Source organism: Scophthalmus maximus, chromosome 7 (genome assembly GCF_022379125.1).
Source record: "Scophthalmus maximus strain ysfricsl-2021 chromosome 7, ASM2237912v1, whole genome shotgun sequence".
NCBI lineage: Eukaryota > Metazoa > Chordata > Actinopteri > Pleuronectiformes > Scophthalmidae > Scophthalmus > Scophthalmus maximus.
The window spans coordinates 1,989,926-2,016,619 of record NC_061521.1 but is presented as its reverse complement, the minus strand read 5'-3'; the positions used below and the strand labels follow the sequence as shown (position 1 = coordinate 2,016,619).

The 26,694-nt window shown below is 42.5% G+C and overlaps 3 protein-coding genes across 10 annotated transcripts; 1 reads left to right on the top strand and 2 right to left on the bottom strand.

Annotated features, from left to right (window-relative positions):
- Positions 1–614: 614 nt before the first annotated feature.
- Positions 615–7,754, bottom strand: wee1 (WEE1 G2 checkpoint kinase). The gene is made up of 10 exons (XM_035643737.2): positions 6,757–7,754; positions 5,995–6,209; positions 5,493–5,559; positions 4,777–4,949; positions 4,099–4,367; positions 3,477–3,563; positions 3,227–3,312; positions 2,958–3,128; positions 2,126–2,271; positions 615–1,792 (listed from the first exon to the last, which is right to left on the bottom strand). The coding sequence occupies exons 1-10, from the start codon at positions 7,243–7,245 to the stop codon at positions 1,636–1,638; spliced, it is 1,860 nt and encodes a 619-aa protein (XP_035499630.1). The 5' UTR covers positions 7,246–7,754; the 3' UTR covers positions 615–1,635.
- A 1,062-nt stretch (positions 7,755–8,816) lies between these two features.
- On the bottom strand, positions 8,817–23,342 carry znf143b (zinc finger protein 143b). Of its 7 annotated transcripts, none has more exons than XM_035643729.2 (15): positions 23,322–23,342; positions 18,949–19,064; positions 17,911–18,099; positions 17,601–17,681; positions 16,666–16,859; positions 16,051–16,119; positions 15,847–15,963; positions 15,581–15,656; positions 14,840–14,965; positions 13,976–14,155; positions 13,448–13,675; positions 12,567–12,715; positions 11,130–11,282; positions 10,050–10,178; positions 8,817–9,191 (listed from the first exon to the last, which is right to left on the bottom strand). In XM_035643729.2, the coding sequence occupies exons 2-15, from the start codon at positions 19,052–19,054 to the stop codon at positions 9,108–9,110; spliced, it is 1,881 nt and encodes a 626-aa protein (XP_035499622.1). In that variant the 5' UTR covers positions 19,055–19,064; positions 23,322–23,342; the 3' UTR covers positions 8,817–9,107. The 7 variants fall into 7 exon arrangements, with proteins under 7 accessions (XP_035499622.1, XP_035499629.1, XP_035499626.1 ...); XM_035643736.2 differs by lacking the exon at positions 23,322–23,342 and adding an exon at positions 21,102–21,240; XM_035643733.2 differs by lacking the exon at positions 23,322–23,342 and adding an exon at positions 21,102–21,235 and having other exon boundaries at positions 18,949–19,061.
- Positions 21,563–26,544, top strand: LOC118315993 (nuclear receptor-interacting protein 3-like). 2 transcript variants are annotated; one of them, XM_035643744.2, is made up of 8 exons: positions 21,563–21,695; positions 23,570–23,814; positions 24,375–24,542; positions 24,765–24,847; positions 24,951–25,090; positions 25,211–25,263; positions 25,428–25,516; positions 25,970–26,544. In XM_035643744.2, exons 1-8 carry the CDS (start codon positions 21,581–21,583, stop codon positions 25,998–26,000), a joined length of 924 nt encoding a protein of 307 aa, XP_035499637.2. In that variant the 5' UTR covers positions 21,563–21,580; the 3' UTR covers positions 26,001–26,544. The 2 variants fall into 2 exon arrangements, with proteins under 2 accessions (XP_035499637.2, XP_035499636.2); XM_035643743.2 differs by having other exon boundaries at positions 24,372–24,542.
- The last annotated feature ends 150 nt before the right edge of the window (positions 26,545–26,694 follow it).

Here is a 26,694-nt window from a genome sequence, read left to right as displayed (position 1 = left end):
CAGTCTCGAGGGAACAGGACAGGGGATTCCGAGAGTTTAATAGGTATATTCATACAATAAGCATAGACTACCTGACCCCATTTTATTTTATGTGAAAAACACCTAATTATATTTTCTGAACAGATATGGTTTCACTGCTACTTACGTGTAAAGGATGCCATATTGTATAACAATTGTCTAAGTAAGTCATCTATGCACAACTTGACATAACTTTCAAAAGCAATTCAGTATTTCTAAGACCCTCATCAAGTCTTTTACTGAATGACTTAAATCTTGCAGTCTACAAGTTGGCAGATAATTGAGGGGGTGCGGGTCATCAAAAACACACAAAGTGCTTGTTTAGACATTACTTTCAAAAGACGTAACTGGAAAAAGTCACATTTGACAAGCTGGAACATTGACTTTCATTGTTGTAACTGGAACAAAATGTTTTTAATCAGCTTGTTAACGTTAAACTCTAAATAAAAACCGCACCGGTAGAAGTATCTTGACACTGAAAGTGTAAATAATTTTTACCAAAACGACTGAGGTCAGTAAAGATAAAAGTTTGTTTACCATCATCAGATAAATAGTCTTTCTTCTGCATCATCTAAATAATCACGCTGAACAGAGAAGAGTGTAGGAGAGAATTTATTAAAAGAACATATGTACATGTTACGACAGAAAGCTTTGTGTGTTAGAGTTTACAAGAACAGAGACATGAACACTCCTAAGTGAAGGCAAACCTCATGGCAATGTCGGCAGGAGAGAGGAAAAAAAGAAGAACACACGAGAATCCAAATAACAGGATGATGATTGTTCTAATGCTACAAGGCAGGGTCGGCAGCACCAAGCAACAGGGAAAATCACATGGATCCAATCTAACCTCACAGAGAAGGAGTTCGCTCACTGGTTTTGGTACTTAACAAGATTATTGTTCTAAAATGGCACAAGTCTGTTTTTTCATCCAAGCAAAAAATAATATAAACGCCATTACGTGAGGGAAGGAGGGTGATGGGACTCCTGCTACTTGAAAATAAGAGCCAATGACCTCTAGAACGATCCAACCTGAAACTGGCCAAACCCTGATACATACAAAACATCAATAGCAGCAGGTTTTTATCTTTTTCTTACAAAACAATGTGGCGGGTTCCACGTTTTGCCTCCAAAGTGCTCCATTACAAACACAGAAATTGTCAGTTCTCGGACCCTCTGATACCCAGCATCAGGCGTTTGACAGGCAGTAAGGTGCACACGGCGACAGCAAGTACATTCACACTGAAGAGAGCTTCACTTTGAGCCGCTGCCAACGGGCTTTGGCTTTGTCCAGGGAAGTGCAAGCACAGACACAGTGAGAGACTGACGTCTATGCAAACTTAAGGAATGACAGAGTGATAAAGGTACAGTAACTACCTTTGAGGAATGACATTTACTTTTTTCCAAAAGTTCGCTGGCGAAAAGGGCTGAACTATGTTGGCAATGAAAGTTTATCGAGATGAGTTCAAGTTCGGTGTGGCAAAAGTCGACAGCTTCGATTGGCCCGAAGAGCCCCAAAACCATGACTGATACATCCTCGAAATAGAAAAGAAAAAAGGCCACCGAACAGGTCTGAGTGAAGGTCCATGAGCCAACTTCCTGTCAGGGTGGATTTAGGTCTCAGTAGATTGTGAGGCTGACCGACCGATTCATCTTCTTTCCTATGAGTCTGGAGGTTCTGGGGTTGGACTGGACTGTGGAGCGGGTCAGGATCCTGTCGGTGGACAAAACCTTCTCCTCGGCTGCAGCTCTGGCCAGCTGGGCTTTCTTCAGCTCCCTGAGGAAGACAAAGACGTACAGGTGAGCATTAATGACACCAGGAGGCTAGCTCGGCTTTCTTTGCATATTTTCATGGTCAATTTATCTACAGAAGAGCTGCAAATAATTATTTTCACTAAATAACATTTTCAAACCTACAATGTGTTAAAGAAGCTTGAACAACAGATTTTCTGCCATATTTGCTTGCTAAAAATGTACTCATTAGATGATTAGATTACTGATGAATTTAAGCCTTAATTATACTCCAAGGCTAAAGCTAACAATTCTTTCACAGATTATGGTTCATGTACATGTAGTGGCTGTGCAGACAACGGTAAAAATCTCTACTTACTTTTGTAGCAGGGCGTTCTTGAACTTCTCAGCGTTGAGTTCAACTCGGAGCTGGTCTGCACTCATTCTGGCAGCGGTGAGGAGCACCGGGTGTCTGATGAGGTCAGAAGTCGATGGTCTTCTGGTTGGGTCCGGGTGGATCATCAGCTGAAGTACAAGTAAAAATATATATATATATATATATATATAAGATTAAGCCAGAAAAGAAAAGCTGCTTCAGGCAACTGTGATAAGAAACAAGCAGAAAGTCATCTCGTAAGTGTTATTTATCAGTTAGACAGTATGTGGAGGGCTTTTTACTTTTTCTTTCGATTAATTGTTTCAGCACCAACAATGTCTCTTTAAGCTAAATTTAGTTCAGATGTATTCTCTAACAAAACAGACAAAGCCTTAAAAAAATAGAGCCGCAAGGACTAGTCGATGAACAGATTAGTGGAACGGCAGTAAATTCATTGACAGCTAATTTGAACCGAATTATAATATCGGTTACTATTTACTAAATTACTATTTTTTAAAACAAAAGTGCTAAAAATCTGCTAACGAATAATCGATTCATCAAGAAAGTAACTGGCACATTAATCAAAAATGAAAAATAATAATAATAAAAATTACCAAAACAGATTTATTTGTCTCAGGACAAGGAGTATCATAAATAAAAGACATTTTCTTTCAGGCATACAGTAAATCTAAACCAATCTAACGGATTTAGAAAAAAAATTATAAACATGCAGGCCCCTTATAAGGGGGGCCAAAACAAAGGCCATCACTCTAAATCCAAGTGTCAGAAACCTTCACTTATTAAGAACAAAGACCCAGGTAGTGTAGACTGTTACCTTGAGGAGGCTGAGAAACTCTGGAGAAAGCACTTGCGGGATAGCAGGGAGTTTTCCCTGTCGGATCTCGTGCCATTTGTCTCCATTTGTGGGAAGAGGCTCGGCCCCTGAAGCATTGACAACGGTAAGAGCCAGAGCAAAGATGTCTGCCTTCATCAAGTTACTGTAGTCCTACAGAAAAAAATAAGATGAGAGGAAGAAATGAAGGACCCCGTTTAAAGCTGTACTGGTTTAAAAGGTGCAGGCAGTTTTTGGATAGGATTACAAACCTCTTGTAAAACCTCATTGGCCAGGTATCTGCTGTCACCCTCCTCCACCTGTGGATTGTTTGCTCTCGTTACGTGGCCGAGATCACCTGAAGAGGAAAACATACGAAATAGATTTTAGACACAAGGATGATCACCTACGCAAGTATAAATAGAAAATATCAGTACAATAAATATGGATAAGTGGATATTGAAAAAAAGACGAGTTTAAAGTGCATGAAGTCATTGTACAAGACCCTTGGAAGCAGCTTACCAATTTTGTAAACACTGGTGGTCAAACCCTCGTCATCGTCGCATTCATCACAGCTCGCAACAGACTTCCGTGAAATAAAGATGTTGCCTAGGAACAAGACGTCAGCGCTTGAGTTAGTTTCTGACCAGAAACCAATAACGTTAACATACCGGAATTTCCCAGCTTGGGATCACAAAGAACCTATCTTATCTCTTATCTCATCTTAAGACTGGTTTCTCCAAAGAATGTCACTTCACTTTCACATGGACTTTTCATTTAACTTGATACCTTAAACTGGATTATTCTGTCCTAAGTGTGAAATATATTACCAGTAAAAACCAGTATGGATGAATTTATTGTCACTTTTTTCAGCGCTCCTTCCCAGCAGTATTTTAAAAATTCCCAATAACATCACTAATTAATCTTTAGACACAACATGGACCTGGATACGCAGCAGAAAATTGAGGGAATGATTAATCTAACTAGCGTATTAGTTCTGCACAAATATATAAACGGAATCCCTTTGAATAACTTTCAGGGACTTTTTAATCACTTTACAAGCTAGCAAATTCTTATTTAGTACAAATCTACCCACAATTATGGCTCCTGCAATTACTATAATGTTGCATTCTAAAGTACTCACTGGGCTTGATGTCCATGTGCACCAGAGATGTAGAGTGGATGTACTTGAGTCCTCGTGTGACTTGTAGCAGCAGATCTTTCAGCTCCAGCTCCGACAGGTAGCTGAGCCGCCTGTAGTTCTCTGCGATGACGTCGGACAGCGTCCCCCCGTTGCAGTACTCGTTCTGAATGAGCATGTGGTCGTCCTCGGCCCAGGCCGAGTAGTAACGCACCACGTGCGGATGCTGGCCCAGCACAGCATGGGCATACACCTCCCTTAAGGCGTTCTGCCTGTGGGGGAGGGGAACAGTTTGTTTTAATTAAGAAACATCTGAGATTCAACTGGGAAAAAATGTGCCTTTGGTAAACAGCCTTTGTCTCGTCTGTGCAGTAATACAAAGGAGCACATGGGTGACACTGGATGCATTACGTACAGGATAATACTGAGCACAGAGAGGGAAAGTTTTAATAAAAATCTGCATGCCTGTCCACCACTTTGAAAAGTGTGACCTTTATTGCAAAGGGACTTGTCTTGTACCATTAAAGGTTCAAATGCAGGAGGTTTTATGGGTTACATGTCACTAAAGTTGCTGACAATACTGAGAGATTTAGACCATTTCCTTTTAAAAACTGAGATACCACATTAAATAACTGAATGAAGAGGCAGACAGTTTTTCAGATTGCTAAAAATTCAACTTACTCATCTACAGATCCAGCCAAAGGTTTCTTGGATCTCTTGATGGCGTAGATGCAGCCATCAAGTCTTTTTACGCACTTGAACACGGCACCAAACTCCCCGCAGCCGATCTTCTCCAGCTCCAGGAACTCTGAGGTGTACCGAGACATCATGTTGCTCTCCATCATGGTGATCCTCTGCAGGCAGACGTGGTGTTTTAAGAACGCATTTATACATTTCTTAAAAATCCAGTTTTCTAACAGACCCCAGTCTAGTCGCTTCACACTGAACATTTAGCATGTTTCCTCAGTGAACTAGTTTTAGTCAATTTACAAATTAAATCTGAAGAGTAGTGACTGCTTCTACAAATTGAACCTGAAGATATTGCCCAATATGTTCACTGGTTGTTTGCCGTTTTAAAAAAAACACTTACATATGTTTTTAACAAATTTTATCTAATGTTTACTCAATGCATTGGCATGCACCTTGGAGGTATGTTGACATTATATTTATAGATAAAATTGGTGTAGTTTCCTGAAATAAACAACTTTGATGATAAGCAAAAATGTCAAACAATTTCTAATTCCTTTCATTTCATAGGCTATAGACTAATAAGATAATAAAAAAAACTGAGCTGAAACCTGCAAAAAAAGTGTCCAACAAAGAGAAATAATGCAACTGCATTCCTGAGATTTGAACTTCAGTTCATCACTAATTAAAATCATAAAACATTTCATCACCTTGGACGGTGGGAGGACGTCCTCCTCTCCTTCACCATCACTTGCATCCATGTCTTCTCCACAAGAGCTGGAAGAGCAAACACAATATCGGGTGTTGGTTAGCATTCTGTACAGCAGGGGGCAGCATCGGGGGGCTTCACAAGCACATGGCAAACAGAGTTCACCAGTAACCATGAGGTCTCGGCCCCCTGCCAAAATGCCTGGCTTTAGTCAACGGCTTTAACGTATCGGGTTATTACAACAATAGCTCTCATCTGTGTACAAGATGGGAGCTGAAAGTTGTCCAGTGCTCCTCCTAGTACGTGTGATTGACTGCTGTGTCATTACTGTGATTACAAAGTTGTTATACACACCGACAGGACAGGGATGGGAAATATGTAACCATAATATTGACTTCTGCTCGTCTACTCCCATAACCATTTGGAAAACGCGCGGGTCTTTTCGGGTGTAACAACAAGACACGTTGGATTTCAATATGAGAGAAAACAGCTGAGCGACATACTCATTCCAGTGTGCCCGCTTCCTGTTGTTTCTCTGCTGCGTGGCGGACTGGATGAGGAGGGAGTCCGGGGTGAAGGGGTTAAAATTGACCAGAGGGGCCTGTTGCCTCCTGCTGCTGTCTGTGACTGACTTCCCCGAAGGCTCCACATTCTTGAACAGGGCCACTCTCCTGCTGGAGGATCCAGGGCCGGAGCCCCTGGCTCTGGACAGCAAACTCTGGAGGGAGAAAAGGAGAAAAGACAGATTTAGTGGCTTGTTCATTTGAGAGCGGCTACAGGGACATGCAGACAGTTAGGACTGTTAAAGATCTGACTAGTGCGATCTGGTAAAGTGCAGCTCTGCACTAAAGCCTTGTGGGATATCTGGTTTTTAATGTTGCCGTTTAAAGGACAGTGCTGGTGTGAGGCAGGAAAGGCTGATGAAAGACGTGCCCAGGCACACAGCTGCAGGTCAACAAGTCGTCCGGTTGTCTGACTACAGTCAGGTCGTTATGCAAGGAGTACAGATGTACAGTAAGTGGGTCAGTGGGTCGCTAACTGACGCAGCAAGTCGCAGCTCCTGGAATTCAAATGTCAAAATACCTGACGTGCCCCACAGAACAGAGGCCTCCATGTTTAAAGAGTGCAAACGTGTTAATGTAACTGAAGACACTCGAGCGGACGATCTGCAGAAACGTGCACATGCGCCCACTGAACTCAAGCAGTCTTCACATTCTGCAGGAGCCTTTTCCACCGAGTGCAGGCATGTACCGTCGAGTACGAACCTTTGGTGTGTGCGGCGTGTCAAAAAGACGCAGCTTCCTGAAGGTTTTGTGCGGAGGTGTGTCGGGGCAGTCCGGGATCGGGGAGCTGGATCCTTCCCCGTCGTCCTGCGCGTAGGAGCGCTCCGGCGAGCCCCCGTACAGCCGCGAGCTTTTCCTCGGCGACGGCGAGCAGTTGGCGGAGAGCACGCTGCCCGGGGAGCGCGGGTGAGACGGCGAGCCGAGGCTCTCCTCGTCCCACAGCTCCACGTCGTCGTCCGCGCCGGACTGGTTCAGCGGACTGCTGCTCCCGTCCAGCCGCTTGTCGACGGGGTGCCGCCGCACTGGCATCGGCGAGTCCATCTCCGTGAAGCCGGATTCTCCCCCGGTGCTGTTGTTCACGTCCTCGATGGGCTCGTCCTCCCCGTCGCTGCACGCGAACTGCAACTTCTGACGAATGGGCCGCGCCTTCGGAGAGGGCGACCCGTGCCGGTGGCGACCGTAGCTCGACATCTTCAGTATTTAAACCCCGGCCTCGTCGACGGATCACGCGGTCTGCCTCCCGCTACCGTTGCAGTGGCGGTTCTCGCAGAAAACACAACAACGTTGAACTACCTTAAGAGAAAGGTACCGATCCCAAATAACGTCAAAAACTACCGTGAAGCGCTTAAATCCCCGCGATCATCCCCGAAGGAAAAGGAGTTAACGTGTCTGCTAACTGCTACACGCCCATCGAGCGCTGGGTAATGGCTCCCGGAGCTAGTTCGTCTTCACCGTGAGAGCGACGTCCGAAGTTGGCGTTTAACTTCAAACCAGTCGGTCCCGTCGACGGTGGGTGTCCGTCACTACCTGTCCGCTCGCTCGTCGACTCCGAAACACGTCTTTCCTGCAATAGAACCGAAACAATGTTTACATAAAAAAAAAAAACTTTGAATGAGTCAAGAACTGCTCTCTTCCTATCACGCGCGTGGCGAAGGACTTCCCGCGACCGTTGGTCACGTTGCCGCCGGCAGCCAATCACAGCGCGCTTGGAAAATTCGAAAGATGGGCGTACCCGAGGGCGTTCGGGAGGCGTTACGTCACCAGTGGCGCAGCAACAATATGGCGCGAACACTGTGGTCCCACGATTAACTTCCAGACAATGCGTCTATTCTTCAGACGGCGCGATCAAAGGAGCAGGGATACATGATAAGATCAGAGTCAAAACCTGAGTTGACTCCTGCTCAGCTCAGTTTCTATAAGACAATATACAACCACCCCTAATTTTATAGTAATACATGAGGGCTACAATTCAACTACCACCACCGAAAAAGAAAGAAAGAAAGAATAATAATAATAAAGACTGCAATTCAAGGATGGATTAGGAGCTGGGCAATTTACTTGGCCTCATTACACCCCCAAGGTCCGCTCCATACAATTTCAATCGCAATCATTTGATTAATTTGATATCAATTTGAACTCTGTCGGGTCTCCATCATGTAAAGACAAAATCTAACTTAATTCCTTAATATTTTATTAATTTACATTTATTGCTCATTTGCTTATATCCTTTTTCTTTTAATCAATCACTTAATTTTGAATGTGTCACGTAAAAGGACACATTCAAAAACTTTGGTAAGGTAGATTTGTTCTATCTTGTAAGGCTGCAATTTGCCATTTCTTTATTTACCATTCGGTTCAGGAATTGTTCAATTGTTAAAGTGTATAAATTGTCAGAAAAAAAGGAAAAGAGGCCCATTGTTATTCCCTGATGCTCAAAACCTGAACATGTTCAAAACACAAACATGTCTAGTTCACTATCATAGAAACTGGGAAACATTCACATTTCGGAGGCTTGTACCAGTTCATTTTTGGCATAATTAATCACATTAATTTTCTGTTAATTGACAAATCAATGAATTTACTTGTGTCATTTCAAATAATGAAACTGCTGTGTATAGTGGGGGTAGATAGGCGCCCAACAATGATTAGGGGCAACCAGGGAAATTAATCTGGCCATTATCTTCACAAATTATATCAAAGAAACTTAATAGCGGATCAAAGGTAAAGGTGGTTCAACAGGAAATCAGGTGTTCAAAATCAAGTACTGTCAATTAATCACACTTTTTTATTAGAAATAGCATTAGCTGTACACTGCACTGTACACTGTGCACCATAAACATTAGAAAGCATTTTCTCCTCTGCAATCCATCTTTTTGGCCGAGGAACAAAAGAGCATAGCGCGACTCCAGTTATCAAAATACTATGTACACATAAAAGCTAAGTTCTTTTGTGAAAACAAACAAACAAACAAACATGGAGGAAGACTTGATTTCTCTTGTTGATAATCCAATCGTGATGGTTTTGATCCTAAATCATAGTCCATAATGCGTCCATCAATCATCCAGGCCCGGTGACTCCCCTTGTTGTATTCTTGATGCTATTCTGATGGCTTCCTCCAGCGAAGGCTGATCACTGAGCTACAGAGAAAAAGAAAACAATGTGTATTTTACAAACACTGATTGACATGCTGATAATGACTGTTAGTCGTTCAGCACTACTGATTTAATCTATTTACTCTGTCACCCATGTGAAAGACATTACCAGCCACGACCGTGACTAAGTGTGTCAAAGGCTGCTGAATATCCTTGATGACAGTCACACGGTGGTAAAGGTGGAGAACCAGTTTTGCTTTTGTGATTGACATGGTTTAACATGTTTTACATGACAAAGGTCTGTCACCAGACCTGCAAACCCTTTAGGGATTTTAGGATTGAATAGTTAATATATTTTTTTAATTCAAGAAAAGAGTATTTCCTTTAAGCAAATGTATTTTTAAATAGAAAAACATAGATTTAATCAATCTGTTTGATGTGGGGACAACCAGTGCTTGTCATTAAATAATCAGGAGGCACTCCCCCACTTATTTTCTTCTGCCTTTTCTTAAGAGCCTTGTGTTGTTGTCAAAGCAAATGAAATGAAACTCTAACTGTATATATACATTTTTATTATTTATACAGCAACGCCCCCCCAGAAACAGTGGATTACATATAAAAGCAACACCTCCTGTGGTTGTAAGTTTCTGTTTAGTTTGATTTCTAATCAACTGCAACAGCAGGAGGGCAGACACACCTACACCCCCTGACCTTAAGCCCACCTACCAATGATTTATAGTCAATCATTTAAGCAAATGGGAGGCAACAGTGTGTGTGTGTGTGTGTGTGTGTGTGCGTGCGTGCGTGCGTGCGTGCGTGCGTGCGTGCGTGCGTGTATGTGTAATCACAGATTAGAACTAAACCCCACCAGTCTATTTAGTCCTATGGGGTTGTTCAACCCACCTGCACAGCGATGTGAGTGCCGTTGGACGTAGCCAGTAACGTGACAGGATGAAGGCCATCTTGTTCTTGGCTGTAGGCCGCCTCCTCCACAGTTTGGAATGAGGCCATGTCGGGTGTCATGATGGCCACCTGAGGGAGACAGACATAGGGTACAGTCAAATTGTCAAATTGGCTTAGGTAGTTTCCTAAATCTTGATGTGACTGGGAGGTATTTCATCGGCAGCCATGATAAGAGATTTTCTGCTTCTCTAAATGCTAAGGAAGGGAGCTTCAATGCTTCCTTTCCTATCTCCTTTATCATAGGGTACACTGGACCTTCCTATGCAAAAGGAAAGGAGAAATAGATGCCCCACAATTGATTGTGGCAGCGATATTTAACGTGACGCACCATGCACGAACGTAAACGATTAAATATGAAGTAGAAGAAGAAGAATGAAAAGAGTATGAAATTGACCAGGAAGTGACACACGTCACCATGTAAGTTACTGTTACATATGAATCACTTACATATGATGTCACACGGTGGTAATACACATTGAAAAATGATGGATGGATCCGCTGCGTTTTTTGTAGTTCATCTTGTAGTTTCACCACGGCAGCCGCACGTCAATAACATCCACCATCGCATAATGATGTAGTATAGTGAAAGTCGAGTCGGATTCTCTGAGCACCGCTGTCGGCTTTTCCTAAGTCCTACTCGTCCTTTACACCTTTCCTTGACCTCATGACGTCTTCCACTGAGGTCAGGGAATAGTCGATAGTCGGAAAAGTAGATAGGAAGGACAATTTGACCGCACCCAGAGTACTTTTGTATTGCTTTGGTGTGGATGACAAGTCAAATACTGACTATATTTGATGCCATAACAGAGCTCCAACAGAGAAATTGGTTGTGCACCATAAAGAGTTAAATGTCCAACTATTTGCCTGGACTTGGACAGACGCCTGACACTAATGACTGTTGTGCTGTTAATGTACACTTAGGTTATGCATTAACACGTCACGCAGCATCACATGAAAACCAGAGCAGACTATATATTAACAATCTCGTAGAGTCTACACAAAACACTGACAGTGGTTTACCTGTTCTTCTGAGCCGTCTGTCGTCACCATGGTAACCGAGTGAGCACCTTGCGTCGTCAGTTCATGGGCCGGGATGGTTATGGTTGTGCCTTCTTGGGTTACCATGGTGATTGTGCCACCCATAGCTTGTAAGTCCGCTTCAGAGATACTGACCTGATGTGAGAGACAATGCAGATTTAAAAAGATTCAGTTTCACAGTGAACCATTCTGATATGTTTTCTTCAAATATCTGTAGTATTAGTCCATAACTATGCTACCTTATACCCTTTTTGTGTTAACACCAAAAAACATAATAATACTAAATATAATACAAATAATATTTATTTGAAGAGAACTTAAGAATCAAAGTAAATTAAAAAAACAAAAAACGACATACACATTATAAAATCATAGAGTTTCAAGGAAACATATAAACAGTTCGGTATATATAAAACAAAAATTCAGTTTTTTAACTTGAACTTATTGTAGTAATAATAATAGAAAAAACTTTTTCAAAACAGCTAAAATTCTGTTAAAAGAAAGTAAAAAACACCAAAAAGTAAATTAAGGAAAGTCTCCCTGAAGAAGGGACTTCAGGGAGTAAATAAATCAGTTGACCCGATTTCCTTGAGCCGATTGTTCCATAGCCTCTGAGTCTGGACAAAAACGCTCTTGTCTCCTTTAGTTTTCAGCCGAGCCAGATAAAAGAACTCTGCACTGGGATCACAAACTAAGTAGCAGCAACCAAAGTACTAAAATGCCAGTGATAAAGCAGGGAGAGGCCATGAAGAGCCTTAGAAGTGATCAGTAAGATTAAAAAAAACAATTCTAAAACATACTAGGAGCCAGTGTAAAGAGGCTAAAATGGGAGTGATGCGATCATGTCTCTTTGATCTGGTTAAAAGCCTGGCAGCTGATCAGATGATGGATGGATGTGGTTCGTAGAACAGTGTCTAAACAAATCACACAAGAGACCTGTTTTAGATTCAAAACAGGGATTATCACTGATAGGTGACACATGATGATATCATTCCATTTGAAAGACTAAATTTGGCCTCAGAGTTTAAATAATATATTTGTTGCTGAAGGATCAATTTATTTTTATTCCAGAGTAAATGCTGCCTGTGTGGTCCTCATATTCATAGATATCCCTGCATTTCACAAAAAAATAATAAAGGAAAACGAGCATGTGGTCTATATTGAGTGTATTATTTTTTTCTTTAAAAAAAAAGAAATAGTACAAGAAGTACAGTGATGTTCAGTTGTTATGAATTGTCATCACCAGTGCCTCGCTGAGCTGGTGATGTCAGCGAGAACACTTCTATTCTAGGTGAAAAAAAATCTTCCTATCCTCAGGACTTTGGACTCCTGAGTTGAACTTACGAAGTATTCTGGCATTCTCTGTATTGCGTAAGGCCTTCAGTTCTTGGAACTGTCTGGATTGTATTTACTACTTACCTGCTGTTGTGTCCCGTCCTCCTGCGTTACCAAGGCAACGTGCTGCTGACAAACCATGTCCGAGGTGTCCACTGGAACCTGCTCTGAGCCGGAGTCATCTGCATCGACCACTGCTGCTGTGTAACTCACGTTAGGGTCATCGATGGCATCTGAAATTAGATTGAAAAATGTTATTGGAATTTAATTTCATATTTAATTTATTTTGTATCTGTGTATATTTACTATTCACTTTCATAATGTGCATTTTTCTTATCCAACCATCATGCTGTACCTTAGTTTCACATTTTCCTTTCATATACATATATTTATGCTTAATATATTCTAGGAATGTCGGCATATTTTACACCTTCTCATCTTCACTACACTTCTACTTAATAGCTTGGTCTTTCTTCGCAGAATCCCACTTTTTGTGAGGTCACAAACGTCCCCCCCAGGCTATTTTTCAAGTACTGTTGGACTGTGACTTATAATTATTGTTATTTAACAAAAAAAACTTTTACTCGACTGAAGCTGACATATTAAAATTCTTTTGTGTTCTTTTATTCGACCAACAACTCAAAATCATTCAGTTTATTATCGTGACCAAAAAATAAATAAAACAAAACCCCATCAAATTGTCACATTTGAGAAGCTGGAACCAGTGAATTACAACAACCGGCAGTCCAAACCTTAAATATAATCACTTGAAAAAGAAAGGCATCTAATTATCAAACTGAAGATGATGCTATTAATTGATTATTACAATTGTTGCCAATTTAATTCCTGCCATTCAGCTTATCAATTAATTGACTCATTGTTGCAGTTGTATATTCAAGTTTGAACTAATCTTGTACATGTCACCAATCTTTATAAAACACTACATGATTATTTCTCACACTGACCTGCTGGTGGCTCAAAGTACGCCTCCTGCTCCTCCTCTATGGGCTCCGTGTCGTTGTGGGCTGTGCGTTTGTGCATGGCGAGTGTGGAGATCTGCTTGTAGGTTTTCCCACAATGGTTGCAGTTGTAAGGTTTGCAGGGTGTGTGAACAACATGGTGTTTGTAAAGGCTGGAGTATTCTGTGAAGCGCTTTTCACACCCAGGCACCGTGCACACATACGGTTTCTCCCCTGGAGAAGCAGAAAAGAAGTCAGACAATGATTTTTATTTGTTGATTGTTACTGTGAGTAGTTGTGGGGAAGCTGGAGAGGGTTTGAGAAGGTTACTTGTGTTTTGCTCACTGTGGACACTTTCGGATTTCTCTCTACATAGTAAAGTGGAGATTCTACAGTTTTATAATGTGCCTTAACATAATGTATTTTGGGATTTGACCATATACAAAACTCAATTGAATTAATTCACTGCTGGCGGACTCATTACGATTTACACGGTACAGACAACATAACAGACTGGGGTGTAAAAGACCTCACCGGTGTGAATCCTCATATGGTTCTTGTAGTTGGTGGCACTAGCGAAGGACCGTCCACAGGTGGGCTCAGAGCAGTAGTATGGCCGCTCACCAGTGTGTGTTCGGATGTGAACTTTGCGGATGTTGGATGTGGTAAATGACCTGCCGCAGCCTTCGACAGGGCATTTAAAAGGCTTCTCTCCTGCAAGACAAGAAAGGGGAACTCAGGGTTTTGAGGTGTTATAGTTCAAGTCTTGAATCTCCGGAATTTTTTAGAAATATATTGTAAGAATCTGATATTTGTTTGGTGATTAATAGGGCATGTAGATTCAAAATTTACTTTCAGTTCAATAATGTTGTGACCAGCTTCCTGTGTAAAAAAAGATAATAAATAAATCCATTTGGACCTCATTGTTTTTAAAATTTGGATCTAACCATTTTAACATTTCAGAGAAATAATATAAGGTCTTTAAACACTGCATCTCTCTATTCGGCCACAACACTCCAATAACATCACTACGAAAATCACATATTTCAAAAATAAACCGCAACATCTTGGTGTCATGCTTTTCATGAATACCATGTGCCTGAAAGCTCCTCCAGCAATTTGGCGGCTCTTAGGGAGAATTCCGCTCCACACATCTATTCAATGAAACCTTGCACCTTGTACAGCCAATCCTGGCACTGCATCACAATCTGTGGTGTTTCAAAAATCGCCAGTTGCATGCAGCTGCTAACGCTCTGTCCCTTTTTATGAAACAATTCAGAGGCTTTAGCAGCAGTGGCAAAATGCAGTTAAACCGTGTGCCTGACCTATGATATTGAACTTTAAAATAACCCCTTCAGGATCACTGAATATTGCAACATTATGACTGCGATGGAGTACCTGTATGCGTCCTTGTGTGCTTCTGAAGGTCACCAGAGGTTTTGAAGGACTTGCAGCAGTTCAACTCCTGACATCTATAAGGCTTCTCCCCCGTGTGTGTGCGTGAGTGACTCTTCAATCCATACCCTTGAATAACCATCAAAAAAACCTGAAATTGAGTCACTGACATTCACTCAAGCCCTTATTCCTGGTTAGCACACCTTTATTTCTGTCCAGTCATGTAATAACAGCAGCTCAGTATGCAGCATTTTAGTCATTATGAACATTACAGCAATCAGTTAAAGACTTCCAATGTAATTTGCCAAAATGCTCTGATGTATTCTAGATCTCTTTTTACTCTGAGTTATGGAAATGATTTGTTCCAATGTTTAAGGTTTTTTTTAGACTATAATGCCTCCTGTTTCATCATATTACACTTCCACCAACCAGTCAAAGTGCAGAATAAATGGTCACACAATCTCCTCTTCTCTTCCAGAGCTAAGGGTGTTTCAGCAAACCGTTATGATGTCACAGTTAGGTTGACCTTTGACCTCTTGGATATAAAATGCCAACATTTATCCTTTTAGACAACAGTGTCAAATTAGAGTATAAGTATCAAGTAGTCTCGAGTTATGGCTGAAAAACATCTCCTCGGTTTAAGTTCCTGAGATATTGCGTTCAAAAGAATGGGATGATGTGAGGTCAGAACAAATTGCTCAGAAGTTAATCACCTGTGACACAAATAATATTCTCCATAGCTACCTGTTGCAAACTTCTTCCCACAGCCAGGATAGTCACAGATGTACGGTTTGTCTCCAGTGTGGGAGCGCTCGTGGACCTGTGAGATGAACAAAATGAACTGTGCTGCAGTGAGGCTGAAAAAAACAAATAAGTAGCCAACAACAACATGAGTAATATGCTTTAAGGGAAACACTGCCTTACTACAAGCATGTACTTTGAGCTGGGACAAGCAAAGCAACACAGAAGCACACACATATATATACACGACTACCAACACCCACACTTACCTTGAGATGGTGGGCAGTGGTGTAGAGCTTTCCACAGCCCTCGTATTCACAGCGGAAAGACTTTTCTCCTACATTTGAGACCCTCGCCGGCCTGTTGTCTTGGCCCTGTAACACAATCTGAAACGAGCCGGAAGTAGACCTCGATGTTTAACCTGAATGAAGAATAAAATTCCAGAAAAAAAAAGACTAGAAAACATTCTCTACCCGCATGTGAACACCATTGTCTGCTTCCACTCTGCTGAAGGACCCTAAGGGGTTTTCTATATTCTCCACCTGACAAGGAGAAGAAATGGAACATTCAGTAATGAACATTGACAATCAAGAGACACACACACACACACACACACACACACACACACACACACACACACACACACACACACACACACACACACACACACACACACACACACACACACACACACACACACACACACACACACACAGTCATGTATGTAATTCAGATCAGAAACATGTTTTCCAAGATAAACCACGAGGAGTGCATTTCAAAATCTAACCAAATCAAGAGGTTATCAATACAGTCTACATTATCAAATGCTTATTAGGAAAAAAATATATTATGTTTCCAGTTAGCCAGACTGCACCAGCACTGTAAGGGACATAATATAACAATTGATGTTTAGGGATTGTACATGTGATCCCGTGGGGTAATTATAAAGGAGTTTATAAACAGGAATTAAGACCAGACTGGGTGGAAAGTTGGTCTGACTCTGATTTATAAGACAACTGTGGTGCCAGACCTCAGAGGCTTGAATCGTTGACTTTGCCCCTAAAAGCACAACTATGCATTGCGTTTACCTTGGTGTACTGTTCCAGCACGCTGATGGTCTCTGGGTCAATGGCAGTGGCCTCAGCCTGCAGGTCTGCGATGGTGCCGTCAGCCTGGATGGCCAGGATGGTGTTGGACTGGGGCATGTGCACAGTGTGCTGGATGTAGGCTGTGCTCCCATCCTCCAGCTGCACCTCCTGCAGGCCGCCATGGTCATATGTATCTGCACAGAAACAAGGATGTAGAGAAGGAAATCTGATGAGGAATTTGGCCTCAGGTTTAAAACCTGAGATGGTTGTTGGCTCATAGAGGTTGGGTGGAGTCAGAGCAGTTTTATGATGTCCACAAATAAAACATAGACAGGAAAGTCCAGACACCAAGAATATTTCAAAAATATTTCCCTGATCAGAAGTGTGATGACGTGAGAATGAATAAAATGTTTTTAAAAGGTCCACAAACTAGCTTTGAAGCTACAAATTACTTGCACACAACTTATCTACAGGATGTAAAGGGCTGAAAGAAATTGCAGGAAAGGCATCAGAACAATAAATTCTGTTTTCCTTATTCTATTTCTGTTATTTGCTCTTGAGCCTCATTTTGAGCTGTGTGGCGTTTTAGGTTTGCAATGTCTTGTATTTGAATGGTTTGTCATGTTTTTGCCATTTGTCTGTTTGTTAGCAGGATTACGGAAAAAAAAACACTTTACTGATTACCATGAAATTTTAAGGAGGGGTGGGGCATGACCCAAGGAAGTAACCAGTACATTTTCGAGTGGATCCGTATAAACGGACAGATACAGATTGTTGTTTTTTTCACTTTCTTAGACATGGCAAGGTGCCCTACTAGTTGTTTATTTCTTTACAATGGTATGAAATTCAATTTGATTACAAGGACATCAAAAATTATAACATACACGAAGAACTTAAAATTATCTGGAGAATGTGTTAAACACTTTCTTTTTTACCTTTGGGTGTGTGAATGTAGGCTGTTGTTCCATCTTCTAGCTGAACTGCCTGCCCATCTTCAAGCTGTAAACTGTCCCCTCCTACAACAACAAAACAAAATTAATTAGACACTACCACCAAAGTGACAGTTTGTTCAAGCAGATTTTCTGGACATCTCTATAAACTCTTGCAATCCTAAATGATCGCATTATGCAACCCAGATGAAGTACAAATAAATAATTGCTTCCCATCAAGATACAACATTTGCTGGGTGGAATGTCTGTTTCCAACGAGAACACTATTCAGGCTGGAGACTCTGCAGAGCTTTACCTGCTTTAGGCATCGACACATGCTGAACGTAGGCGGCGGAGCCATCCTCCAGCTGGATCACCTGGCCGTCCATGATCTGTCCGTCTGCGAAGGAAGCTTTGGAGTCGTGTTGGATGTACGCGGTGGATCCATCCGCAAGAGTAACGGCCTGCAGGCTCACTGTGTCCATGCTCTCCATCTGATCGCCATCTGGGGAATGGTTTGACAACAACTATACGTTAGCTATCGACTTAAGAAATAAGACGATTGTGGGGTGGGCCAAAAGGGGACAAAGATCTGATATTGGTACCACCTCCGGATGGAGGTCACGCTCACTGTTTGGATTTTAGTCTTTAAATTGACAACTAAGGCACATTTTGAAGAGAATTTTAATGAAATGGTTATGGACTAATATTTTTTACACCTAATACTCTTGTTCTATCAATTTTCCAGGTTTTGTCTATGAGCCATTCACACTTCCCAACTGTTAACTATCTCTGTACTACTGTGTTTGCAGATAAGCAATTAAATAGATAATTGCTTATCTGCAAACACTGTAGTACAGACAAGCAATTATGTATAGAAGCATCCTTATCGCCTCCCTTTATTTGTAGTCATCTATTTTATCAGCATACTTTCACTATGATTCCCATATGATATACAAAATCAACAACAACCATTATAATGATAAAGCAGTTTCTACATTTCTTATCAAAATGAGATATAACAAAGTGAAGGCAAGCATAGAAAATAAAACAGTTTCTCATTTTTCAGACTTCATATTGTTTATAGTAGATGCTTGTAACATATATAGTAAAGTACAACTTATAATATAATATACATTCATTCTTCTACTTGTGGCATGATGCTTTAATTGAACCTTACGAGATTAATAAAGTTTGTATTGCCTCCTTAGCAGCGGTACAATAATTATAGCATGACACATGATGCAGACATGATGAAATAAAACAACAGAACAGTTTGGTCAGTTGTCTCAGGCGGTGTCGCAGTCTAACGTTAACACTGAACGGTGTCAGATGGTCAAGTGTGAAAGCTCACCTGCTACTGTCACGGCCTCTGTCAGACAGAGAGTGACCGGCTGCCCGTCGGCATCGTGAAACTCCGCCATTCCCTGCGAGTCCCGGTTTATCTGGGCCAAGAGCATGCTTTAGCTGCTGGGGTGACACATGCGGGAGACACATTAGAAACTGTCCTGTCAGAGACACACCGACACAAGCACTGAGGATGTACTTTGCAACATGAGAGCTGGTGGCCCACTGGTGACTGTAACACACTTGGTACATGTCACAAATAATTTAAATGTACAGGCAACATACAAACTACTTCCAAGAAGAGCTGATATACAAGGTGATTTGTGGGCCCCTATTAACCCCTGTTCTTCCCACATGTGCAGCATGAACAGATTTACTATGCTGAAATACTGTGCGTGAAATTTAATAAAACACATTAAGTAATATGCAACATACAAACACAAATATTTTTTCTTCATTTCCATATACTTTAATACAGATGCTCTTTTAGGATGAAATTATTTAATTGATTTTTGATTGTGGTTGTCATGTCAGCCATGTTCTGTGACAATGTTCTAAATAAAATGAACAGGCCTGTCTTAAAATCCCCCTAACATGACATATAAGGTTACATGTCAAAGTTGAACACTGTTAGGAAATAAACAGGAGCAGCCATTTGAGAAGGAGTTCCACAGGACCAACAGGGAGACTAAAATAGTTTTAAACTCAACAGTCAAATTTGTGAAACATGTATTCATGTCAAAAGACAAATAAAGACCATTTGCTATTTGTGTTTTTACCATCTAGACACGTGGCCAGGTACAGAACAAAAACCTCTGTACCGGGACTCGTCACATCCGGACCATATCAACCAGAAGACGCTTAAAGGCAAATCCTGTTCCTTACTAGATTAATTGATTAAATCAATAATGTGTACAACTGTCTCATCATGCTGGGCTGAAGTCAAGTCGGAGGTGCTGCCTTGCGTTGACAGGTGTTGCAACTATTTCGTCCAGCACATTCAAATCAATCGCTGAACCTGTGTGTGTCATGCAAAACCCTTCGACAGCGTCACATCCTCCGAAATGATCATGCAGTTGAGTCAACACCAGCCTTGAACAGTCTCATCACACACTGAGCATCTGAGTACATGCAGGTCTGACGGCACCAGGTTAAGATGGACGAGTGAGTGCAGAGGCGCACAAGTCAAATGATCAAGGTCTCAAATGTCCATTTTGATAAAAGACTTCCGGGCCTCAAGCTCAGGTGACACAACATAAGCAACTTAAAGGTTTTCATTTGTCTATCGAATTACTCATTGCGTTAAGCCTGGAGTTTTGAAGCTGTGCGGAAGTTGTCAGCTGTTGTTTACATCTTCATTCGACAAATAAAGTTAGCTGCTGTTATTACTGGTGCGATCGAGCTTCCCCGCGTGACCCTTCCTCATGTTCACTTGTTTTCACCCGACGCTGCTCTAGTGTCGGTGGCCGCTGCCGCTGCAGCTGCTTTTTTTGGCGCTTGTTGGTTTGAATGTAGTATCTGGGGCTAGCTAGCAGGCTAGCTAGTTAGCTAGCAGGCTAGTTAGCTAGCCATGCTACGATGTGGTAACGCGCATGAATTGCCACAATTGTCGCCGTGGAACTAAACGCAGTGTGACGCGCGTCGTGAGCCCGCCGTGTTGGACGACGGACACCGGCCGGTGGGAGCACTGACAGCGTGCGTGTGCACTTTATAACGCCCTGTCATAACTGAGCTAGCGTGTTAGCCGCCAAGCTAACAGCGGTGGCAACTACGCAAAGGAGCGCTGTCACGACTTGACATCGGCGGTCTTCGAACTATCTATCAACGGCTGTGAAGTCCGCGGGCAAACGGCCGCTCGGAGTTGGCATCCGAAGCCCCGAGCCGGCTCGTGTGCGGCGGACGGAGCGGCCGCTAGCTGCCTGCCGTGAAGCACCCGAGCCGTGAAACTAGCGTCGCAGTTAGGAAACAACACCGGGGGACCTCTGAGCTAAGTAACAATAACATAAGCATTTTCACCCGCTGGATGTCACTTAATTTTTTGCTAAGACTGTATTTTCTAGGCGCCGTTAGAATCCCTCGCCACGGCCTGCCGCGCCCCCTCTTCGCAGACATGGCTCTGGGAATAATGCACACTGGGTAAAAACCAATTTATAAACTAACCTCCGAAAAAATTTCCAACAATTCCTCCTGTTCGACCACCATGCACCAGTGCAGGAAACGCTCGGCGATGCCCGCACGCCGGGAACATGTACGCGAGCGCACCCCTCCGACCGGTGCGGCATGCCTACTCGCACGCCAGACGCCGCGATTGGCTAGAGGCGCGCACAGCCCACGCCCATTGGTCAACTACCACGTCCGTCATTGACAATTCGACGCGTGTGCGGCTGTTATTCATCTTCCCGGGCCCCTGCCGGACGCCATTCCGCGTCGGTTTTCGTATTGCCAGAGTGTTTGGACTGGAAATGCGAAGCGTCCTCGTCGAAAATACACGTTTAAACTCCAACACAAGGCGACGTCCGACTGACTCCGCGCGTTCAGAGCCGCCGCGTGCCGCGGGCCGTGGTTGGCTTTGATATATCTGCGACGTAAACAAGCGACGTGTGCGGAGGTTTCTCGGCCTCCATGTTGAAAACAAGGCGATGTGGGTAAAACAGGGGGGATGTGGGCAATGGAGTGAGGAGAGATGTCCGGCTAACATCTGTCCGACAGTGACACAAAGCACCACAGCTGGAATATACAGGCGGGTGAAAGAATGTAAGGAAACGTATGAATACATGAGTGGAGAATGCAGATGTTTCCACACGTGCACCGCGTTGAACAGCTACTCATTTGACAGACAACCGTGCTCTGCAGCATGTGGCACAAACGCAGAAAGTTGTTATGAGTGATCACCATTAATTCTATGAGGAAACATTTCTATTCTGATGGGAGTGGCCTCTTCCGAGTTGCATTAAAATGCCTCCATTGGGGACGGAGGGTTACCTAATGCTTTGATCATTATGAAAATGAAGTCTTCACGGTCACCAGATCTCAACCCAATTCAACGCCTATGGACCAACGCTTTAGACTCATCCTCTGATGGAGTTCCAGAGTCTTGTCCATTGAGGCTGTGCAGTTGTCCCATCATGATGACCCGACATCTTATTAAGACACTTTATTAATGTTAGTCTCTCCTTTAATTTGTCACCTGTCTGTACAGTACAGTGACATGCATATATGCAATAAGGTGTACATTATTAAATTACAAAAAAGTCTTGAATCTACATTAAGATATATTAGTACACATCCTGAAATAGATTTACCGTAAAGTATAGTCTCTCATTTTTGTGCTGTTTGATCATATTACCTCACAACATATCAGGACAGGCTGACAGGTTATAAGGTTCACCTAACATTCGTTTTCGCTTAGTGTACCAAACAACCCGTCAACCTCCATGATGATCAGCTGAATCTTTTTTTGGATGTAGTTTGTGGTGCCGTCGAATTGTATTGGATTATACAGAGAGGGCTTTCTGTTATAAAGCTTTGAGGAACAAAATAACAGAAACACGTGTGCATTTTGCAATACAACTCAACAGCACCACAAATTGCAGCATCCAAGCGGACCGTGAAGTTAAATCAATGCTCAAAAAGCCTCTAGTTGCTGCTGTCATCTGATTGAGGAACCCCACAGTGTGGCTCCCGACCTAGTGGGTGGTACACGTGCACAATCTAATGCCATGGAGTATATTTTATAATGTTCACAATGTTAAATTTTGAGGAAACTATCAGATAGATGGTTATTCAATTATAGTTTAGCACTGAGGTGGCTGTAAGTGGTGGTGTTGGAAACATCGTTGCCATGGCACTGCATTATTCGCCATGCCACAGGAAGCTGTTTTTCAGGGGACAAGCAGGCTTGAATTTTGGCAAAATTCCCCACTGGCACCACCGTACAAGTTTCAACAAAAGTAGCACTAATGCCTAGATTTATAAAATTTGGTAGGAATACAAAAAACAGGACGAGATGTTACAAAATGTCCATTGTGCCAATAGGTGGAGAGCACTTCCACAAGATTTGTGTTGAGAGTTGTGCATTAGTGACGGGTGGTTCTGAGTTGAGTTATGTGGGAGGCATATCTTGGCTTGGGAAGAGTTTTAGGAGTGTTGTACACCGGACACATCGTCAGTAGTGTGCTTGTTTGATACCAGGTCTTGATGGCCATCATGCCTCGTCCCTAAATAAAGTCCTTTTTCTTTTGCCATGTGTTATGTTTATGTTATGTAGGGAAATACAATGTATTAGTCAACACTTAAAGACACTTGTGATCTCTGATATTGTTACTTCACAAATCACTTCTACCACCTTAAAAATACTGCTGGACCACGCCCATCACTCACTGACTCCGTGGCAAAGACCCTCGTCCACACCTCATCCTCCAGAACAAGTGCAGAACTCAGCTGCAGGGTCCTCACCCGAGCCAAGCCCTGGCAGCACATTGCTGTTTGGACAGGCAAAAGCATGTGCGTGATTCATTCACACAACACAGCAGTCTGCTCCAAAGATCGTGAAAGGTTCTGAATCATGCGTTTCCGCGGTAACGGCACAGCATCATTTAGGTGTAAGAGCCCTTTAACGCTGCTTGCAGCTCTGATTGGAGGAGAGGAGTGGACCCGGCCGCACGCAGGCGGGTGCAGCGCAGAAGAGACGCACACCGCCGCGGGTCTGACTCAGACACCCGCCGTCATGTTGCGGCCGGACGCGGGGGCCCCGGATGCTGCGGCCCTGAGGCAGCAGAGGAGGCTGAAACAGGCGATCCAGTTCCTCCACAAGGACTCAGCTGACCTGCTGCCTCTGGACGGACTGAAGAAGCTCGGGACGGCGACACAAGGGGTGAGCCACACACTTCTATAATCTATGATTATTGCTGTATTTGTTGTACCCTACACATTAAGGACCATGCAGCCTCTATAAGAAGAACACAAGCGGTCTAAGAATGATGACTTTTTGTTAGTGTTAAGATGACAAATGACCCTTGTTGATCATTTATGCTCCTTTTATAATCTTAATCTTCAAATTACACATTTTTTTACTTATTCTTGCATTCTGAAAAATACGATTAAATATAAACTGGCAGGTATGTTGGAAATGAATGAGGACTAAAACAACTATAATTTTAGCAAAATGGATGTATGACAATGCGAATCATTTATATTGTAACAGCCAAACAAATCGCACAAAATTTGAAAATCTGATAAGATCACTTGAACTCCGGCCTGTAAGTAATTCGGTTCTACTTTTTCCTCACCATCATTTTTGTCAAGATCATTGGGCAGCATTATTACAGATTATTTGATTTGTACTTGAGCTGTAGCTCCACAGAAATGAAATGAGAACGTGGCCCCATTTTCTGGCCATGCTCGTTTTCTGTCTTCTTTTTTCTACTGCAGCAGCCACACCATATCCTGCAGAAGCGCCTGCTGCAGGCCAAGCTGTCCCAGGAAAGGATGAAGATGTGCGGGGTAGCAAACAACGGAGGGGTCCTACTGAGATGTAGTCATTTAAATTCACATTGCGACGAGGAAGAAGACAAGGATGATTTAATTTATGTGCAATGTAAGGTGAGTGGAAGTTGGTTAAAGTTTTTCAAAATGTTTAATATATTCTATTAAAAAGTAATTCAATCAAAATTGTTATTAACATTGGATATACTTTTTAGTATTGCCAGTATGAAGTAATTAATAACACATTTTAACATGATATTTTTCTTTTCCTGTTGTTTCTCACCATCCTGTGTTCTTCATACAACCTTTCCCTCCCCGACGTTCTCTGTGCGTCTGCAGTGCTTCGGACAGGAGGTGAATGTGCTGATCGACACGGGCTGCAAACTGAACCTGATGTCCTCGCTGACTGTGGAGAGATTAGGGTGAGGGGATTCAGAGCACACACGCTCATGGTCTCTCCTTTTGACAGACATTAAAGGGTCATTTTCAGCGTCCAGTGGGTTAATGCCTCGGTTTCTCTCAAAGTTTGAAAGGGCTGGTCGAGGAGAACAAGGTGGAGACGGACGGGTTCCCATTTCAGAGCAAGCTCTACGTCGAAGGTCACGTCAAGGAGCTCGGTCTGACCATCGGGCAACTCAGGATAATGTGCTCGTTTGCCATTCTGGGTGAGGAGGAGGAATAAGATACATCCAAGTGTAAAACAGTGACACTTTGAGACCATAGGTGGTGATTTTAAGACGCTTTCAGTATCGATATTATTGCCTTCATTTTAAATGTATTTGCAGAAAGTGACAGGCCACTGATGTCGCTGGGAAACCAGACACTCAAGTTACTGAAGGTAAATCATTTACTGACTCAAATGCCAGTGGGAACATTTAAACATAATTAGAAACATAGACATATGTCAATAACGAAGGCCCAATAATTATTAGCAGACTTTGCTACTCTTAGACCAAAATGAGCATCCTGTATGTGTGTGTGTGTTGTCTTTTTCTTTTGCAGTGTGTAATTGACACCGAAAAGCAGATGTTGGTGTTTGGGACAGCTGTGAGGGAACAAGTTCAATTTGCTAAAAAGCCATTCAGCGAAAGGTAAAATCATAATTTTCCCAGCCTTCAAGAAAGCGTTTGCCGAGAGAGTGCGCGTACTCTTTTACTGTGCGGGTTCACCCCGTAAGCTCCGAACAAACACACTTAATTTAGAAAGAATCATCCTCACAATATTGTTGTTATTAGTCGTTAACAAGTGGAACACAGACAAATGACAAACTCACACTAGGACTATATCATTTTTGATTCAAACTTTTAGGAGTCTTTGAAAGCCCTCGTCTCCCAGAGCTTATAACGTTTTTTAAAAGCACAATTGTTGATATATGTATTCTCTTAGATTTATGTGGAACTGTTGTGTAGTTCTGTGGCTACTTCAGAAGACTACGACTGTAGTCTAATCAGCATGAGCATCATTAATAGACACTGTCATTTGCCAGACAATGGATTCTATTCTGCAAAACAATTCAAACAAGACGTTTCTGCTTCTCCTTTCAGCTCCTCGGACTTCACAGACCTGGGATACTGATGTTCCCACCACCAACACACAAAGAGACCTAAAGCAATACAAATACTCTGTACCCTTGAAACTAGATGCCTCAACAGGGAACTTCTGATTTCTTCACCTCTCAATATCTCACGTCCAACTCTTTGCTGCGTTCATGGGTCTGGAGATGTCACTTGTTTTAGCACAGAGGCATCGGTCAATACAGGAAGGTTGCTCACTGTCTATGAATAGAATCCTCATAGCCTACAGAACTACAGTAGAAGTGTCGTCATGCCGTAAACCTTCAGATTCTGATAGGATTGTGATTTAATGCTCTTGTATCCTACACTACTAGAACTAAAGTTGGAGGTTGTTGCTGATAAACTCAGCACAAACCACTGCACACGGACCAACTGTTTATCTAATGTATTTTATAATGTCGTAAGTGTGTTTTCTAGTCTGACGCGTGTATTTGCAATGAGGTCGCAGCCTGACAGTGACTCTTGTGACATGTTTTATCATGTGACTGTAGCAAAGTGTAGCACTGAAGATGAAATTAAATCCCGAAGGATGTGATGTGAAAGTCTTTCTTTGTTTTTGCATCATTTTCCCCAAAGAAGATGTATCACTTTGGTAACATGACATGCAATCCAATCCAAATGTCTTACATAACTTGCCCCAGTGCTACTTTATCCGAGAGCCACTCAAAAAACTAGGGCAGCTAAGGGTCTGACAT